The sequence below is a fragment of the Rhinolophus hipposideros genome (assembly GCF_964194185.1).
Source record: "Rhinolophus hipposideros genome assembly, chromosome: 21".
In the NCBI taxonomy this organism is placed as follows: Eukaryota; Metazoa; Chordata; class Mammalia; order Chiroptera; family Rhinolophidae; genus Rhinolophus; species Rhinolophus hipposideros.
Genome location: NC_138067.1, coordinates 4893176 through 4913712, shown reverse-complemented (window position 1 = coordinate 4913712; position 20537 = coordinate 4893176). Strand labels below are relative to the sequence as shown.

The following is a 20537-nucleotide window of genomic DNA, read 5'->3' as shown; positions in this document are numbered from 1 at the left end:
ATGTAATCCGCTTTACAACTATTTGGAACGTTCACAAAGATGCCTGCTGGGCGATTCAAGTACAAAAACAGTTTGCAATGCAAATTCAGCAATAGCGCTTTTGAAAATTGATACACTAAGTAAATAGGCCACTTGATACTTTTAACAGCCCTCTCCGTCCCTTTCACTTTAATGTTAGCATTAAACATTGACTTTGTCTTTAATCTCTAATGGGTTTCTCTTCAACATTCTAATCCCATGTTTTCAAATAGGAATTAGTTACCTGCTTTAGAAACATATACATATATAGAAAAATGTATGCTATTTCCCAAATGGATTATTTGACAGACTAGTTTGTTCGGGTTTTTTTTTTTTTAAGGAATGGTTTTCTTAGACAAGCAAGAAGTATAAAGCATTTTACTTAAAAGGTGAAAAATGGTCCTACTTTAAAAGTCAAAGTTGTTGCATTCCTAAAATAACCTGGTAAATAGAGAATATCTCATAACAGGTTTTACTGGGCACTAATGAAAGAAATTACAGCGAAAATTCTACAATCACACAATGAGAGCCTAAGAAAGTGATTTCAGGGAAAATATCTCCTTAAAAAATGATAGCGTTGGGCCACTAAGGATTATGGAGATCACTGTCTGGAATTTTCCACAGCTGCCTTTCATCCTTTCTTTTTCCAACAAAATTTCCAGCAGATTTTCCCAACAAAACCCAAGGCAGCTCTGTTTTCTCTGACCCAGAAAACTGGATCCTTTTTCTCACTGGAGTTCCCTCTCTACTCACCTTACCATCCATTCTATTTATTTTTAGAGAGCTTTAGTTTTAGCTGCCGCAGTTACTGAAGGGTCTTAAAAGATCAAATGTTAGGGGTGGGAGGGAGAATGATAAATACAAGTGCCATTTTTTCATCAGTTTTGCCCAGGGTAGCTTTTTTTAAAAAGTAGAAATACAGAAAAAGTAGAGGCATAGTTTCAGATGGCCATGTTACATGTGTAATATTTCAATCCTAGTGAATATATATCAATGGATGAAACTTCTCAAAACTGTGGAAATTTACCTACAAGATCAAACTGCAAGAATTTTTAAATAAACTCAGAAGCGCCATCAAATAGCAAGACTTTATAATATCCCTACTCAAGATAAGCTAGAAAGTACTGACATTTCCTAACAGTCTATTAGTGTACAAGGGCCTTGGGGTTTCTGACAGGTTAATTTACCAAAGCTACCTGCAAGCAAAAGTCAGCACCCTAAAAAGGGATGAGGAGAGCTGCATGTGGAATGCATCTCTCCATGTGGTAGGGAGTAATGTGTGATACCACTTACGTAAAAGGGGGAAAGACCCCCTAAAAGTGTATCTGTGCTTTTACATGTAAATGCATTTTTAAAATGCATTGATGTCACAGACACATCCCTGACTATTAAAGTGGCCAACTCCAGGGAGTTAAGTGGGACAAGCGATGAGGGGGAACTAGGTCCTTTCATTTACTTACGTGTTAATTACACTCCTTCACAACAGAACACACATTCACTATCAGTTGAGAAATTAGGTCAATTCACTGTCTAGGTAGGTGGACAAAACTATACTGCAGCCTCAGCTCATTCTGATTTATCACTTGAGAAACTTATTTAACAGAATTACTGTTTCTTGCTTTTTAAAAGAGAACATTGCCAGTAAATGTATAAGCAGTGAGCAGGCAGGAGCGGGCAGTTGTCTAGACTGAACTTCTCTTCAGTCTAAGGCAGCTTGGGATTCTCTGGACACAAACTATGCAGGATTCCCTTCACGACCACTCAGGTGGGTCCCACACAAGCACCAGCCATAGGACCGCCCACTCTGCTCCCTGGGAGAGGGTTCTGAAAACTCGGCTTGGTTGCACTTGGCTTAGTCCTGCTTCTTCCATTCTTTGAAGAAGCAAAGGTTTTCCTTACTCGAACGGTCTGCGTCATGAACCTGGGATGAAGTATCTCAATTTCTTAGTGCAGCAAGCATAACCCCTTGCAAAGGATAATGCTGGCTTGGCACTTGTGAATAACCAAATTCCAGGGAGCCAGTTTCCAGCGTGGCTGCGGCTGTGGGAAGGCGAGCGGATCTCTTTGGCTAAGACCTAGGCGGGAGAAAAACATAACATTTTAAGGCACCCCCACTTGCATTAGAGAGGATGAAACCTGACAGAAATGCCATCTATGTACAAGAAAAGCTCATTGTCTAAACAGGGATATCTTTAGAATTAGAGGATAAATTAAGAAAAAGTAGCTATTTGAGTTTCACATAAAGGCTCATACCAGAGGTTTTGAAGATAAATGAAAGCACAAAGCCTTTATTGAAGTGCAGGTTTATTATTCATAATAACCCCAGTGGTAAGCACTGGGGGCAGGTATGCGTAGAAATGCAATTTATAAAATTTTCCAAGGCAAACAAACAATTGACGTCTTTGAAGAAATCGTCGTTAGCTTAAAAAAAAAAAAAAAAAAAAAAAAGCTTCCAGGTGTGTCATTCATTCACAGTATTGATAACTGGTGCCCAGTAACATGACCTCAGGAAATGTCGAGATTTCATCAATCATCTGTATCAAATCTCTTTTTCTGGTAAGTTCCTTAGTGCCTCTGCAGCAGTAACTAGACAAGATTGGAAAGCTTTTGAGCCGATTCAAACGTCTGGCACCTCACAGGCGTCCGCCTTTCTTAACACAGAAGGCAATGCTAATCAAAGAAGGAAATGAAGAAAAGGTTATTAACAGCAAACACTGGTCCAACAAACTTCTAAACATATGTATCTAGGCACAGTCCACTAAAAACGTTGATCTCAATAGTCCTTTGCATCCTATGGCCAGAAACTAGGCTGGCTGCCACCTAACTTTTCACTTTTAACACCACAGTGCTTTGTAGCAGTGAGTAGTGGGAAGACTTTGATACTTGTAACAAGCCCTTTGTATTATTTTAGGATAACAGGACTTTGAAAAGGCTTTACAAAAAAAGTGACTCCTGAAAAATTCCAATATATAAAAATCAGAGAGAAGCAATCTACAGTTTGGAGACTAAGTTTCGGGACAAAGAGACATATGACAAATCATAAGCAAAGGTAATAATGACACGATTTAGGGAATGGCTATGAATTGCACAGAACCCAAGAGAATGTGGCTGATAACCAAAAGCCTCTCTCTCTTTAAGAAGTACGGCTGACTAATTCATAAGAGACAAGGATGAAATCACCTTCACCAACTTACTGGCTGTAGAGCTTTCCCCTAGGCCTCTTCTCCCCTCCCCACCTACCCCCACTGTCCAGGTAACGCCATTTGTTTTCCTTCATAATCTCTCGGTACTACAGCGTCTTTAAGATAGTGTCCAGACTGTCTCTTTGGTGGAGACCCTCCCCGTAATCAGGCTTTGCAGAAGCTGCTGCAGTAAAAAGTAGCCACAGCCTCGTGGAACCTCAAGGACTTAAGTTAAAATGCAGAAATAAAGATGAGCAAATGCCAGTAAACACTTCCGCTGAAATACACAAATGGAGAGCACACCCAATTTCCATTAGCATCTGTTCTTATTGACAGGGCTCACATTTGTCTCAGTAAATCCGAGGGGTTCCCTCAAGCTTATAATAACCAAAGGGGATGTGCTCGCTCCCTCTCTCTGGTTCTAAAGTGTCTCCTTCAGGCTAGGACACTATGGACGAGATTAAACTAATAACGCACATACTTAAGTAGAAAAGGCACAGGCCAAATACTTTAAAAAAAAATACCAAGAAACCTGACATAAGAGTAAAACAAACGTTAGCATCTTATTAACTAAAAACTGTCCTTAAGTAAATATTTAATTCTGGATATCATATAATAAATCAGTAGAGTTTGTAAGCAATTCTTCTGGTTAATAATTTTGTCAACATTCAATTTATACAGATATTTAGCTCATTATCTCTGATGAAAAAAATGCTACTTAAGGTGGAAAGTCAAGACGGCTAACAAGACGATGAAGAAAAAGGCCTCCGGGGTATGTCAAGTTCTCAATCCACACTAATAACTTGTGCAGCGAAACCTGGCTTGTCCCTTAGTTATGTTTAATACAAGTGGCATGTTAAAATGTTAACATTTATTCCGCCCATAAATGTTTTGACAAAATGGCAGTTAGAGCCTGGAGGTTTGAAGCTGAGGGAAGGTGAAGACACCACCTCATACCTGTCTATTCCCACTTTCATGCTACGTCATTCTCAAAGGTTTCACTAGGTAAACTCCGTCATTGATGAAAATTAGGATAAAGAGTAACTATTAAATGTAACTTCTACTCAATGAAGTTTAATAGAGCCTTGTATAGACTGTTTTGCTCAGAAAATGCTTTATGAGAAAGTCGCTTTCTACTAATCGAAACAGTTCAATGAGCTAGAACAAGAATAGATGGGTATGAATAAACTCCCCTGATCATTAGTTTTCACATTTCGATACTTATCACAGCAAAATTGGGAATGAGGTTTTTATATTTTACCATCTAATTTTTGAAAAGTTAATTGAGAAGCAATTTCCTATCAACATTCCTAGTTAGTGACTGAAACGCTGAGAAATCAAGTGTTATAACCGAAGGAATTGATAAAACTGTAGACCACTATAAAAATCCAATTGAGAAGATACAGTCATAACCAATAAAAATATCAGCAAAACTTGGTAATACCTGGTAGTGGTGATTTCTAGGAATTTCTAGAGCTTGACACGACATCCTAGCCACAGGGGAGGGCTCTGCAGTGAGCGCGTCCCCGCAGTACGGGGTCTTGCAGCTCACAGCAGTCATACTTTCTTCCGACCGGCCCACGTTCTGGAAACCCCAAACCCTAGTCCATAGGTGTAGGCAAACACAACTCACACTTACCATTACATGGCGGAGGGAATGGAAAGAAAACCCACAGAAGTATAAGGCTCCAGAGGCAAAGACTATGAAAAATGCTCTCCCTACCGCCCATGTTTGGCTCTGTGAAGACTTTATCAGGGAATATCTGAGCCAAAGCAAATAACCTCAATATTAATGAGAGGCTCAAAATGCAAGTAAAGGGAAAACACACCCAAAATAGAACAAAAATATAGTATGACCAACTGCTGAAGACCAGAGGGCAAGCCCATGTAAAACCAGGAGATCCCACAGGTCACAGCAAGGTTCGAAAACCACGTGCAACGTCTCCAAACAAAACAAAGACGCTGAAAACCAGGCACCTTCGTGGACACCTCGAAATTGCATTTACCTTGATCAGCAAAACAGAAGCACTCAGGTTTTGTGCTGGCACCTCTTTGACCCATCAGCACCTCTAAAAACCAGTATCTGAATGTGTATTATGACTTTTTAAAGAGCATCAACACTGACCAGGTCCATACACATGACCGTGGCCGCCAGAGGCAGAACCTGTAAAATCCCATCCTGCAAGCACTAGCGAAGGCAGGTTCTGCCTCATGGGTAGGGACGGACTGCAGATATTTAAATGACACATTTCTGATACATCCACACAATCTTTACAGGGAGTACTAGCCCTCAGAAAAGTAAAAGGACACGAGTCAAATACAGAGATGAAGTGTATAAAACAAATGAGCAGGCAAACTAAAAGTTCTTGAAAGTATTTTACTTCAGATTGAAAAGTGAACAGCTTCCACACTGTTCATCGCGCAAGATACACAGTATTCACGAGTGCAACGCTGGTCATTTGAGGAAACATACACACCTCAAGTTTTCCGTCATGCTTTTTCTTTTAGAAAGATACTGTTTACCAAAAAGAAACTTCAGCAGTACAGGAAAAACTATTTTCCCAATAAATTTACGAAAACCTAAGATTCCCAATGGAATCAAGATTATCTTCCCGCTACCACCACCTTAATATAATCACATGCTTATTGGAACACTAATATCTGCACCCTAAGAGTACATTCACTTTCAACAATGAGGGTGATTCTTAAAAAAACAAAACAAAAACTTCAGTGTGGTAAATGTAACATGGAGCTCTGTACGTATTAAATGTCTGAAATAGGCAGCTAATACTGGATTTAATTTTATTTTATAAATAATTGTTCCCTTAGCAGTAAACATAAGTCTACACATTCACCATAGTCCTAGAAAATAAATACTGTGATTATGCGCGCAATATGTTATGACAAACCAGTTCCAAAAAACAAGAGCTAGACATCTTGATAAAAATTCTGATCAGAATAAAATGTGACTCTAAAATTTAAAACATTGTCAAAGTAACATCACATTTAAAATCTTCCACGGTATACACCAGTATTATGAGTTTCCAGTTTTGGAACATATTTTTCTGTTGTGAATTAAAATACGAACATATTGAAAATTGTTAACTTCAGGGATGACATCAGTTTTGGTCTTACTGTAGCATTATTTTCTTTATAAAAAGTTGCACTAAGTGTCCATTAATGGTCTCATTGGTCTTCAGTATTTCATAAACGTATATAAAAGAAATTCCTAAAAGCCAACAGTACTTTATCTGTATATATATATATATATATATATATATATATACACACATATATATATATATAATAATATCATCTCAGAAATGGCTGTAATTAACAGAGCCACATACATTGATGCTAAACATAAGAGCTTTCACCTTAAAAGAAAGCATTTTTGGAAATGTCACTTACATTCTATTATAGTAAATATTTCCAAACGAATTTCAAACTCAATGTGTGACGAGTAACAGAATTATACATTTCATTTGCACTCAGAGCTGACCACAACAAAAATTTACTGTATGATTGAAACAAGCTGATGTTTAAAAAAGGTTTTAATTAAAGATAACAATTCCGTGGAAGGAGAGGCTAAAGAATGGGATGACAAGAAGTATTTGGTCTTAATAAGGCAATACAAAATAGATCCATTATCAAAGACCATTTAATTTTTAAAGACCAACAATACCAAAAGCATAAAGTGAAGTATAAGAAAATAGTTTTTTATAAGTATGATTTAATTAAAGCTGTTTACAGTTATTCTCTCCCACAGTAGTTAAGCATGAATTTAAAAAAGAATAAGAGGTGAGAAAAAACAAGCACGTGCAGCACACAGGGTCAGAGGAGCCAGCATGCAGTCTGTGGAACTCAAGGTTTCACTGAGACAGGAATGCGACCAGACATGGTGGCCTTTTTTCCCCTATTGGAGGGGGTGGGGGAGTGGGGCGGAGGGAGAGAAAGGAACTCAAAGGAAACAAATACAAAGTCATGTAACTGCCCCATTGCCCAAGACGACAGCACTAGAGAAAACAATTGCAAGTTAATTTTTAGAGATGACTAGAGGTTTTTCAGTGTTTACACAAAAGTACATAGTACATATATTATATATTTGTTTTTACAAAATAAAATAACCATCATTTGCCACCATCAACTTTTTCTTTAGAGAGGAAGCATTTTTCAGCAGCAGGTCACCAGGATTCTGTTGTCATTTCAAAGCCCAGGAAAAAAAAATTGAATAAGAGAGCTAATCACTTCCCTATACATGGATGTTAAGATGACAATTCAGATTATTTTGCAAACTAATCCTGAGAAAAATCTGTTTACAATTTAAACAGTAATGTTATGTAAAAAGTATTAACAAATCCACTATTACAAATATCGATTTCCTATATGGTCATCTATATATACACACAATAAAATGGTAAATATATTCAAAAATATTTTTAAAAAAAACAAACAACATGCACAGATCACTTTCCCCTTTGGAATCTGGACTTCCTATGTGATTACCTCTGTTCTCCATCCCACCCCAATCCTCTGAAATGTTTTCTTTCTATCACCCTACCCACACTGAACACTATTCCCACTAACTCTGCATAAAGCCAATGAGAAATATATGTATTTTACATTCAAGCTTTAAATCTTAAAATGACCCTGTTGTAGCATATGACTTATCAAATGAGCAGCCTTTTTCCCCTGCCCTTTTTTCACTTGCTCTTTGTTTTTTGCAGTTATCAGTCTTCATGATCCATTCCATGGCGAGCTGGGAAAAAACGCAGTGGCTAAATCAACATGAGAACAGTGTAAGGCTCCCAAACGTGTCCCAGGAGTCCCCAGGCAACTGTCCTGGGCTTGAGGTCACTGCACACAGAAGACCGTCCATCGTACAACGGTGACTATCTACAGAGGTCTGAGAGGGGCGCGTCCCTCTTGTGTTTCCTCTTTTTGCCATGGTAATACTGATTATTTGATTTGCCTTGATGTTGTTTATTTGTCATCAAGGAACCATGGCTCGTTTGGGTTGTACCTTGGAAGCCTTTGCTGGAAGAACGAAAGAGCCTTGCTGATCCGTGCTGCAGAAAAGGAAAGTGGACAAGAAGACATCAGTATCGTGGATTCAACAGAACACTTGCTAAGACCTGACTCGGGGGCTTTCAAAACTAGGGATAGGCTGACTCGTCTGGCAGGCAGACAACGACACTGCAGGGCTTAATTGTCTTGGGCTCTGACACATTTCTGTGACTTTTTAGTGGAAGTACTGAGAAACGAACCACTGCCTTGCCTTTGTAATGCATGTAAAACATTTCTTAAGAAATCTATCAACCAATATACTACGTAATAAATGACTTTACTGCAAGAAGACATGCAGAAGTGCTGCCAGGTCAGGCGTCATCACGGCTGGCTGCTCCTTTCCTGTTACCCCGTCACTTAATTGCCATTTCTGAGTGAGTCTGTGTTGGGTGCACATGATTAAGGCTGGACAGGTAAAGCGGACTCTGCGAGTCCATTTGGACGCGAGGTGACTGACCTACGGCAGCAGTCACTCCCCACTGCCAAGTGCCTCCCCAGGGTCCCTGTGTTGGGTGGAGATGAGATGGCCTGAGGCGGGAGCCCAGTGTGATCTGGCTTCTTCCTCTCATTCTGATTCATTACTCACGATTAATAAAAATTTAGGCAACTAAAACCCTTAGAATAGAGTATCTCTGCGGCCTTTTTAAGTCCAAGCTGATGCTAATTGACTGTCATGGCTGATGGCTGCCTGCTCATTTCAACACAGGCAACAAGGTATTGAACATTAAAATATAAACCATACGTCATTCCCAGACATACACGACGCAGCCACAACGTCATGCAAAAGCTTCATTTGCGTTTACTTCAAGTACACCTGAACCTTTTTATAACCTGATGCAATTTTTTGTGCTGCTTCTGTAATAAGGTGGGTAGGTGGGGACATCTTATGAGGACCAGTCACCAGATTGGCACAGGTACATGTGACAATGGTGTTTCATAAGGACTCTCAAGGACATCCTGTTACTAGAAGCACTGCTGTGCTTTGGGACCTCTTAAAACAAAACAGGGTTCTTCTTTAACCTAGAGTTTTCTTCCCACCCTTGAGAGAGGGCGAGAGATAATTCCCAGGTGAGAAATTCTAAGTATTTTCTACCGCACACTGACAATGAAAAACACGAGTTCCACACACCTGCGGTTTGTCGGGGTTGTTGGACGTGTTAGTGGTCTGGGAGCTCTGCGTTTTCCCACCTGCCTGAGGGGGCCCCACGGACACATCCTGCGGCCCCGCTCGGTTCCCAGTGGACGGACGGCAGAGCAGCTGCTTCGGGGTTTTGCACGGTGTCGCATCGGAATCCTAGCACAAGTCACACGAGTTACAATGTGACACATTCACAGTTAGGTCAAGATTCAGAAAGGAAGCAATTTCAGCTAAGTGCTCTCTAGACTAAATTCCACCATTCGAGAATTAAAGGAAGCACGCTGAGGACTTCACACAATTCGCTGCTTAAGTTTTCTTCCAAACATTGAAAGTGGCTTATTTGGCTTATTTGATCAGCTTCCTATTCCTTGTTAAACCCACTGCCCACGCCTGACCTTGCTGGTCAGCCTTAAAGGAGCTCACAGAGGCCTCAGTTTATCTGCATTTTTATTTATAGAAAATCAGCCATGGGTATAGTGATAAGAGCACGGTAATGAGTGAAGGCTGAGGTCACAGTCGCTGGCTCAATGTCTTCCAACCAAATACAAAACGATTGCTTTAAGGGGATCCATCTCTGGGACTCTAATGACAACACACCGTGTGGACACGGATGTCCCAGAGGCAGGGGGCTGAGCCCGTTTGTGGGCTGCTTGGGCCATGGCTGCGCTATTTCTCTCCTCAGGTCTACCACACTCTGCCCTCGCACTCTACCCAGCGTCTCCCAGTCACGTGCTCTCAGTCCCCTAAGCGCCCTCCCCAGGCCGTCTCTGCTTCTCCCCACTGTGTGTGTGACCCCTAGCTCAGCATTCTGTCCTAGGAACCAAAAGGGCACACAGGTCGATTCTGCAGATGAGGATTTATGACTCCAGTATGACACATCATCGTCAACAATAGACAATTATGTCCCTTCCATATTTAAATTATTTGTTATGGCATATACTTAATCAAGTCAAAATTCAAATAATGGGTAAGTCTATTTTAGATCTCAATTAAGTGAACTCAAAATTAACTCTGCTGAGGAGAAGCAACTGTAGGTGTAACTGATACTAAAAATTCAATCAGGATAGAGACAGAAAGTACATTAGGGGTTGCCAGGAGACGGGGGAGGGAGGAGTTGTCAGGGACTGCTCGTGGGTTTCTTTTTGGGGTGATGGCAATGTCCTGGAATGAGACATTGGCGATGGCTGTACACCACCTTGAATATACTAAAAACCAATGAATTCTGCAGTTTTACACGGTGAACTTTGTATTAGTTGAATTGTATCTCAATTTCTAAAAATTAAACCGAGAAGCTCAAAAATATTACTGAGTGGAAGAAGCCCTTACACAAAAACGTATATACTATAATGATTCCACTACCATTGGATTCTACCCCAGGCAAATCTGACCTATGGTATTAGAAAATCCTAACAGTGGTTAGTTACCTCTGAGGGTGGGACTGGGGGTTGACCAGAAGGCATCAGGAAGGCACTCTCTGGGGTGATGGCAATGGTCTACATCTTGTTATGTTTCAGGTTACACATGTGTATGCGTTTGTTAAAATCTAGTGAATTAAGGAAATCAACTTTTCCTTGTATGTCAATTTTGTATCAGAAGGAAAAACACAGCCAAATATTGAGCTCTGGTCAATGACCGGCACACTGTAGCACTTCAGGGTAAAGTGTCCTGACATTAGCAGTTTACTGTGAAATGTGTCCAATAAGATGAATGAATGAATGGACGGACGGCTAGCTACGTGCTAACAAGTGAAATGTGGAGGACAGACTCTAGTGGTGATGTAGATGGGTGTTCTCTGCAGTTCTTTCACTTTTGCTGTATGCTTGAAATGTTCAATACAATGTTGAGAAAAAGTACAACCATTACAGTTATTAAGATTTCCTGGTAACAGGGAAGCAAATGAGTTAGCCTTCGCCCTCCAGAGTCACGCCCCACAATGGAACTCCTAAGCTTCTAGGTTTAGAAAAGCCATGTGCTCATACTTACGACATCACTAGAGCTGGACTGTGTGGCAGAAGAGGAAGACACTGGACCTGATGAAGAGTTTGAAGAGTGTTTACTAAGAGATTCCGAAGTTTTACTTCTACATTTTCCAAGGGCTTCATTTTCTTCAGACAGATTATTATTACATTTATCTAACTGCTGAGTATCTACTATCAAGGTAACACCATTTCCTGAAAGAGTGGCAAAAGATTGGAAAACGTTTCTTCCCATTAAGCACACACAATACAGAAAAGCCTCTAATACTCAGTCAATCGACCAACGAAAAAACTCTTACCGTTGCATGAAGGCTCAGGCCTGTTCTGCAGGCCCCACTGCTTTGATATCCAATCTCTATACGTGGCAACTTCGTCCGTTACTCTAATTATTCTACCTAATATGCTGCACATGTTGGAAAAAAGAGAAGGGGGCACATCAATTTGAAGATAAAAAGCCACAAGCAATGTTGACGCAATGAGCTGACTTTCATGCAACTCATACCTCTCCGTCTCGTTGTTGGGATAGTACTTGGCTATGGGTGACACCGCGTGACTCAGAACGACGTAAGCATAGTCAAAGGCCTGTTTCACTTGCATGGCCCCATACGAACTCCTTCCAACATCATTACCTTTAGAAGAAATGTACATGTAAGATAGTAAGCTTGACCGTGCTTAACATGCACTAAATGTTCACGAGGCCCCTTCTGGAAAAGCAGGGGCGGTCGCTGCCTACTGGAGCTGCACCCAGAATCTGGCTGTCAGTCGTCCCCACAACTACCCAGGCTCTGAGCGTGTGGATCATGAAATAAGTAGGTTGTTACGGCGTACAAATCACCTAAATGTATCCTGGCCTGACAGGGCCTATCTCATACACAGTCACGCCTGTTCTCTCCTAAGCGTGAAACCAAGATCAATTAGAAACCCCTCATTCTTGTTTCTATGAGCTACATAAGTAGACATCTCCCACACTAAATTATGAGCTCCTAAGAAGCAAGGACCACCTTGCTGAAAAATCTTTACATCCGTTACGTAGAGGAGGCTCCCGACGAATATTTGCTCAGTGAATAAACAAGAGCATATTAATATTTATAAGACATCTCGGTAAAGCCAGAAAAGGGCTCCAGGCAACGACTTGTACCTCTGAACCCCCTTTCCTTACTTATTTTCAAAGTTAACACATTAAAGCAAATGACTACAAGCATTTCCACTGAAGTCCAATAATGCAGAATCTAAACATTTTACAATTCTATCTGGAAACAACTATTGCCCAGGAAAGCTAGGATTCAAGCAAGCAAACATAACTTGATGAAAGCATGGAAAGAATTCATTTTCTGTTCACTTTCAAGCCAACATAAAGCTGGAAAAAACACAGGGAGACTATGCAAAATTACAGAGGAAAGGAGGAGTCCAAAAGGAAAATAAATTTTACTTTGAACCCCTTCCCTCGTGAATCTGAGATACGTGACTGTGCTCCCTGCCTCTAAGGACTTCAGAATCATCACATTAAAGCTCAAGCTGACAACTGATTGGAATCAGGGGCAATGAGGACACAAGAAAGGAGAAAAATGGCGGTCAAACGAGATGCACAGAAACCCATCCAAACGGCTGACACCTATTGTCCTTTGCCCTCAGGAGCTGAATGGCTTCTACTCCCAGCTCATCTGGAAGTAGGCAATGTGTTTTCTTGTGTGTGTGTTTGCTCACAAGATGTTTTGATAGAAGAAAAGAATGACTACAAATACAAGTTAACCCTTAATTTTTCACCTAAGGAGAATTTCAAGTTCAACATGGTGACTGACAAGGCCCTTTCTTTGAATGCCCACGAATTTACCTAATTTCAGTACCTGGTTGTAAAGGATCTTCAATATAAAGCATCGATGGCCTGTAGCCATCCAGCATATTTTTCTGCACTTCATCTTTGGCCACATATGAACCACCATCCTTTATCCGGATGCCAGTCTTTAAATAATTGAAGTGTCGTCCATATAATTCAAAAAATTCTATTAAGAGAACACCATAGTTTGTAGTGGGGATGCAAGCATCTTCCCTGGGATGTAACTAAAACCAGAAGAAAAAATAAAGAAATTACGTTGGATTTTCTCTAAGTTGTCAAGCTGCGGATACTAAACGACATCCTAACTTCTACAAGCAACACTCTTATCATTTGGGTTTAGCACAGCAGCCAATAGCTGATGGAGTAGGAACAGGCTGTGGTCATGCCACCAAGAACACTGAAGCCCCAGGGGTGCAGAGCTGCTGGGGGACAACTTGCAAAGCTGAATCTCACAGCTGCCCCAGGATGCTGACGGGGCTGGCTTGGCCCAACACCTCAGGGACGTCACTGTGACTCATGAGCACAACCAGGCACCTGGCAGCACTCATTAATACACTCGTGGCAATATTAGACTTCTCACTCCTCTTACCCAAATAGCCGGCCTCTATTACAGCTAAACTTATCAGATTAGCTGCGTAAAAGACGTTCTGATTTTTGGCATTTCTACTACTACTTACACTTACGGAAACCACGCCATACCTCTGCACATTAAAATTTGCACTGAAAAGTCTCTAAAATACTAGAACCCATGGGATTAAAAACAAAAAACTGTTTTTTCTTAGGGATTTTAAAATATATATTTGCTAAATTATAAAACGGTGCCCAGTTTAAAGCGAAAAGTCCCAAGCAATGAAGGAAAACATTGTAATTAGAGCCTGACAGAAAATTTTTCCAAAATGATTCCCCAACTGATTAATATTTTTAAACTAGGCATACACTAGCATGGTATAACCACACAACTTACCTGAAGGAAACTGACTGCCATTAAAAAGAGACTATAAGAACCAATTCCACCTGTAAATACTTCATTAAGGTCCCTCTGTAATAAGAACTGTTTCAATACTAAAACCAAGTATGGTAATACAGGATATTTCTGAAAAAGAAATAAAATGATGTTTTCAGTGAATTCTTATATTAGTAATAGCTCTAAGCATTCACAGCATAAGCATAATGGTCTCTAAGCATAGACTGTTTCCTACATTACAAACTTTGGTGGAGATACTTAATTTTCTATTTTAAGAGCGAGCTATAAGTAGTTAAGGAATTTTCCCTGACATCTAAAACTTAAAACATGGAGACATAAATAATGGCCCCGAAGCACTCATTACGAGACAGAAACACTGGTGATATATATTTGATGACACTCATTTATGGCCATTACCGTAGGATACTCATTTACAAACAGGTGACAGAAAGAGCACAGGACAAAGCCTCAGCTCTTAGAGCACTACATCAGTGGGATTTTAAAGAATAATTTCCCGCAGGTAGGTGGAACTCGGCCAGGTAAACCAGGGTCCTTTAGATGATTCTGCAAGGCCGGAAGCAGGGGCAGCCCTGCCTGCTGGCTTCCTGTGGGCAGGTGACCACACACGGACCTACCTTCCATGCTGATAGTATGAGCGCCTGAGCTGGCACACAGGCCATCTTTCACTCATGCACCTGCTCAGTAAGTACTGTCCACAGGCCAGGCCCGAGGCAAGGGACACTTTGGAGAACAAAGCAGACACCCACACCTAGAAGGACGCCTCAAAAGCCTTTATCTAGGAGTGGTAGAATGACTAGTGATCTCTAGTTTCTTCCTGACACAATGAACACACACCGCTTCCATAAGAAAGGGAAAAGTGTATATTTTTGGAAGTCACGTCGAAGTAAACAAGCATGAGAAATAACAAAAATACGGAGAAATAATAATTTTCAAACATTATGGTTAAAGTCAGAAATAGATGCAGTATCTTTAAAGAACAATTAGGCAAATTTCCAACAGGTAGCCTCTGACTCATCAATTCCACTTCCAGGAATCTTTCTACAAACATTTATTATACAAGTGTAGAGAAAGGTGCAGGCACAGAAGGACGTTCACCGAGCACTTCTGTGAGAGCGAAGCACAGTGGGAAGAGCACTGTGGATGTAAAGCACACCGCATCCTTACAAAGGACTACTGAGTGGTCGGTAAAAAGAAGGAAGGAAACCCGTCTGTGCCGATACAAAAAACCCTCCAAAGCATTAAGTTTAAAAAAAGAGTACAAGACAATACGCATACAGGGTACTATTCCTTTTGTTAAAACTTTCAGGAAGAGGATAAACAAGCAAAAAAAAAAACCAACGACGACAACAACAAAAAACAGTTGATATATAAAGCCAATCTCAGCCTATAAAGTATTAGATAACGAGCTTCTCGCTATCCTTTTACATTAGTACATTTTTTTATCATGCACATTATTCTTAATAAAACAACATTTCTTTTCTGGGAAAAAGAAATTGTACACACACCCAACACCTCCAAAAAGAGTGAGATTATGGATCCTATTTCTTTTACTGCTTTTCTCTACTCTGCACATTTATATTAGGTTGGTGCAAAAGTAATTGCGGTTTAAAAGGTTAAAAATTGCAAAAACCGCAATTACTTTTGCACCAACCTAATATACCAATATAATATGTGCACAACATGATAGTTACATTTTTTTTTTTACAAAATAAAAAAAAGGTGAACCCATAGAGCTGCTAAAGAAAAAAATTGGGAATAGATAAAAAAGATATTCTTCATAAACCAAAGCAGTTAATATTTTCAGCTTAGGGAGAAAAGGCTGACACGTGTAAGCATCTGAAATGTCCTGGAGATGATGTTGACAATTCTCCCCTATCTTGGAAGAAAACAGAATAAGTAGAAACAGACTTAAATTACGACAAGATTAAGTAGGGGAACCTGCAGGAACTACCTTACAGGTGACTTGGAGATTAATCTAGAAAAGGCTCCCTAGAGAGATTAAAAGCAGACAAGAATCACCTGAACAGCATAACTGCAGCCCTTATCACTCTTCAAAAGCCTTTTCAACCTGTAATGCTCACGTGAGTCCACATTATAAATCACTAATTATGACACGCACATTGAAGGAAAGTCAAACCATTGCACAGAAAAGAGGCGTCTGTCAGCAATAACACATATAAAAATAGTTTAGCAACATCTATGAGAATGCCGCCACCACAGAATCTCAAAGCCCAACTCCATTTCTAACAGTTTCTCTGAATAAACACCATAAATTATCTGACCTTGGTAAAATCTTTGATGAGGTCAGCTGCTCTCACACCATTCTGTACGTTAAAGCTGATATCAACTTTCACTTCAGTAAAAGAATCTGTTAATTTAATAATAGGTACCTAGAAGGAGAAGAAAGGGAAAATTAAAATACTTTAACCAAATTCAGTGACAAACTCAGAGAGCTTGACCTCCTCGCAAGAACACAAGCACACTGAGTGTTCTGAGGACTCCACACCAGTGAGCCTCACCTTCCAGATACTTTCCATTACACAGTCAGCGTTCAACCTCATACAATATTATTCCTACTGGTTGAGAATTTTGAAATCAGGTAACAAAAACCTTTTTCGACATTATGTACTTTGGAGAACTGTTTGGAGAACAGTTTCCAATTCAATATGACATCAAAGATTAGGAATGTCAAGTATGTCACCAAACTGTTTCTAATAAGAAAACTGCTAGATTCTTAAGCCACATACAACCACCCATTGGCATTACTGGCCGGTTTTGCAAAGAGCCCCCAAACAACCTGACAAGAGAAGAGAAAACGTAAGACTTATTCCCAAATAAAAAGGGATAGAATGATTCATACGAGACATTAGGAATTCTTTAAAACAAAAAGAAAACTCTACTTACACCATGCATTAGAAAACTCAGGCCAACAAACTCTTTGTGTGGAACTGATTTCCAGATTAATAACTTTTTATGAAAACAGTACAAGTTGTTTTGTTCCAAGAAAACATAACATGCAGAAACTCAAACTTCTAAAATAGATACATTCTGAGCTTCCAGAAAGTTCTTCGATGGCCATTCCAGACATAGTTAAAATATGGCTTGATTTACAAAATTTCAATTATATACAATGTGTCAAGGACATAAACTAAGATGGAGCAGAGAAGCAAACATCTATAAACCATCTATAAACAGTCAGTATAGCTACTCATTGTTTTACTTAGACTTTTTTATATTTAAACATCTCTACAGTGAGTATTATGTATGATAATATTGAGTATTATTTTTAAAGGAACGTATAACCAGGACAAGTTCACTTGTTTCACAAACAAGACTTCTTATGTACGAGCACTGTGATCATTCACAGTCCAACTGCGCTCACCAAAATTAATTTCATTTCTAAGCTTCATGCACAAGTAACTAGACACTTTACAATGAAATGGGGAGGAACTCACAGTTGCTTTGTCTAAAACTTTCACCGAATCCTCATCTGCAACTTTATGTTTCCGAAGAGCTTCTTCCAGGGTCCAGAGCGGTAGGTTCTCCCACTTCCCAAATACCACCAGGTCGATGTCACTGAACATAGAACACACGCCCAAAAGTTGTTCGAAGAAGCAAGAAACTGTCCTCGTTTTAACTTCGGTTCAGGCTTACAGACTTCAAACCAGTGCAGTGAAAACCCACCTCTGCCCTGCCCCGTGAAGACTGATGGTTGGTGACTGTTTTTCAGAGGTGAAGGGAGGTTGGAGACATTATAACAACCTCCTCCTCCCAGTCATATCATACAAGCCAGGCCTCAGGAAACGGGGATGATTTTGAAAGAAGTAAAAAACCTCAAAAAACACCAGTTAACGTTTCCTGTTCATACAGGTTTCTGGTACTCAAAAAACTTAACATTTTCAATGTGGATAAGATGAACTAACTGTCACTTAGATTATTCAGTGTAAAAAGCAAAATGCAGACAGTGTATCTAGTATGCCACCATTTATGTAAAAAAGCAAGGAAACACACCGGAATACACATTTCCTTTTATTTTATCTGCATGGACTATCTCTGGAAAGATATGTAAGAAACGGCAACAATGGCTCCTCCAAGGAGAGGAACTGGGGATAGAGGTGAAATCAAGACTTTTCGCCGTGAATATTTTTGTGCCCTTTTCAAATCCAAATTACGTGAATGTCTAGTCATAAAATTTAATTAAATTTTTTAGAAAGAGTGACTCAGAACCTAAATAAGGAATAATATTAATGAGTTCAAAGTTGAATATTTTATGGCTTTTCGAGGCTTAGGACAGCAATGGGAAGATGGAAAGTACTAGGAGCCATTCACTTCAACACACTTTAAGTTTAGGTAAAAAAGATCATATCAAGCTCAAATCAAAAAACAGGAGGGGTACCTATAGTTAATCATATTGTAACATGCACTTAAAAACTTGTTTTCAGGGTAAATCATGTTTTTGTAAGTGTAAATCATGTTAAGTGTTTTACCACAATAAAAATAAAAACAAAATCATGATGGAATGTTTTCCTTCAACCGTAGCATTGCAATTCTTAGAGAACAGGTCCTCACCCCTCAGGGAAGCCTTCCCATCCCCAAAAGCGCCCCCAGGCTGTGGGCCAAGACGGCCCTCACCTGAGAGACTGAAATAAACAAGGGACCTGGAAAGACCAAGACCCTCCTCAGAGAAGAGTTTGTACCCCGAATTTCTGGACCAGGATGCTGGAACAGCAGCTAACAGTATGAGTTCTTAATAAGAAAAGGGACCTGGCATTCGGAGTGTGCAAGCTCTGCAGTATGATCAGCTGCTTCTCTATAGCATCACACTGACGTCTGCGCTGGTGGGTTGGGGTAGGGGCCAAACAGTTCTCTGCAGGGTAGTCCATGGCTAAAATGGCTAACTGGTTCCACTGGTACAGGCCCCTGTTACAACTATCTGAGATGACCTATCCAATCAGATGATCTGAAGTGAGAGTCTACCTCAAGGTAATTCAAATAAAACACAGGTAAGTGAATTTCTGCTTCGAAAGTCTGTTTTGTCTCTACTCTTACACATTCCACAGCCAAAATAAATACACCAGGAAAAATGCACAACCCTTGAAAGCTTCATAAATATACTAACCTGGTAGGTAAATAAAGGCCAGTTTTGAAACTCCCAAATATCTGGACCTGAAATAGAAACAATTATTATACTAAGAGGTGTGAGATGAGAAGCCACCAAGCTATGGCGAAATGCTGGTTTCTGCTACCCTCTACTGGCGCTTTTTTGTACTGCAAGAGTATTTTTGATACCCCCCCATGCTTTCATGAATTAGGGATTCCGTGTCTCATAGGGAGACATTTCAAACACAGTTTAAACGTATTAGGTTCAAATATCAAACATGCAGACTAAAATAAACTTTCAACAGTAACATTCAGGTCACTAATGTTCCCTTATGATCACAACTCCATTTGTGTGCCCTCTGCAGTAGTCATCTCACAGATGACCGAATCAGCACGAGACTCCCCAGAGAACGCCAGGCACTGTCACGGCGACATCGTGGCTGTCCTGTATGCCGTGGGATGGTTAGCAACCTCCTGGGCCTCTACTCACCACATGTCAGGAGCACCTTACCAGGCATGATAATCAAAACTGTCTCCGATAATGCCAAAGGCCTCCTGGGGGGCGAACACCCCCCAGCTGAGGGATGCTGAGCGAGCTCACATAGGAGAAGCAGCGTGACATATAGTAGCTGCTTGGTAAAACCTCAGTGTCCTCTTCCCTTCCCTTCCATTCCTTCACCTGTACTATCTTATTTGAGGCTTTTTTGTTTTGCCAACTGGACAAAAGAAAACTTCCCTGCTCCCCTTCAGCACCCCATGATAGACAGAGTCAGAAGCAAAGTGATGAATTGTAGGTTACTTCTTAGAATGCACACAATTGCAAAACAGACTCTCAAGGGAGCCCTAAGAAGTGAAGCATTAACTCACTGTCAAAAACAAGAAGCACAAATAAGCCAATAGGAAATCTTGGGCCAAAGTGATGCTCATTGGTGGGGGTGTCCTGGGCACACGGTGGTTAGAGAGAGGAAGCAGCACTTCCAGGGACGGGAAGAGCAGACTGACGCCTGTTTCCACCCAGGAAAATGAACAGGAGAGATTCCTACCGGACTTTCACTGCTACAAACAGTGACACAGGGTTTATCCCGGCAGGGTGAACCAAAACCACAATGGGCTTTGAACAGCACGTCTAACAGCGGGCTATAACAGCGAGGCTTTATATGAGTGGTTCCTAAGTCTAGTGTGCCTTCAGCAGTCGCTCTCTGGCACTGCAAAGACATAACTGGAAGTGCGTCAGCCA

At 40.4% G+C, this 20537-nt stretch overlaps 1 protein-coding gene across 2 annotated transcripts in view; it reads right to left on the bottom strand.

Annotated features, from left to right (window-relative positions):
* Window positions 1-6699: 6699 nt before the first annotated feature.
* Window positions 6700-20537, bottom strand: part of TENT4B (terminal nucleotidyltransferase 4B) — a 51077-nt gene continuing 37239 nt past the window's right edge. Inside the window, exons 3-12 of one of the 2 annotated variants that reach the window (XM_081032160.1) lie at window positions 19320-19366; window positions 17656-17776; window positions 16483-16590; window positions 14180-14308; window positions 13226-13439; window positions 11884-12010; window positions 11681-11784; window positions 11389-11576; window positions 9397-9561; window positions 6700-8269 (exon numbers count right to left, since the gene is read on the bottom strand). In XM_081032160.1, the coding sequence (XP_080888286.1) occupies window positions 8093-8269; window positions 9397-9561; window positions 11389-11576; window positions 11681-11784; window positions 11884-12010; window positions 13226-13439; window positions 14180-14308; window positions 16483-16590; window positions 17656-17776; window positions 19320-19366 (1380 nt within the window). In that variant the 3' untranslated portion in view covers window positions 6700-8092. The remainder of the gene's footprint in view (window positions 8270-9396; window positions 9562-11388; window positions 11577-11680; window positions 11785-11883; window positions 12011-13225; window positions 13440-14179; window positions 14309-16482; window positions 16591-17655; window positions 17777-19319; window positions 19367-20537) is intronic. The other variant, XM_081032161.1, reaches the window with a different exon arrangement.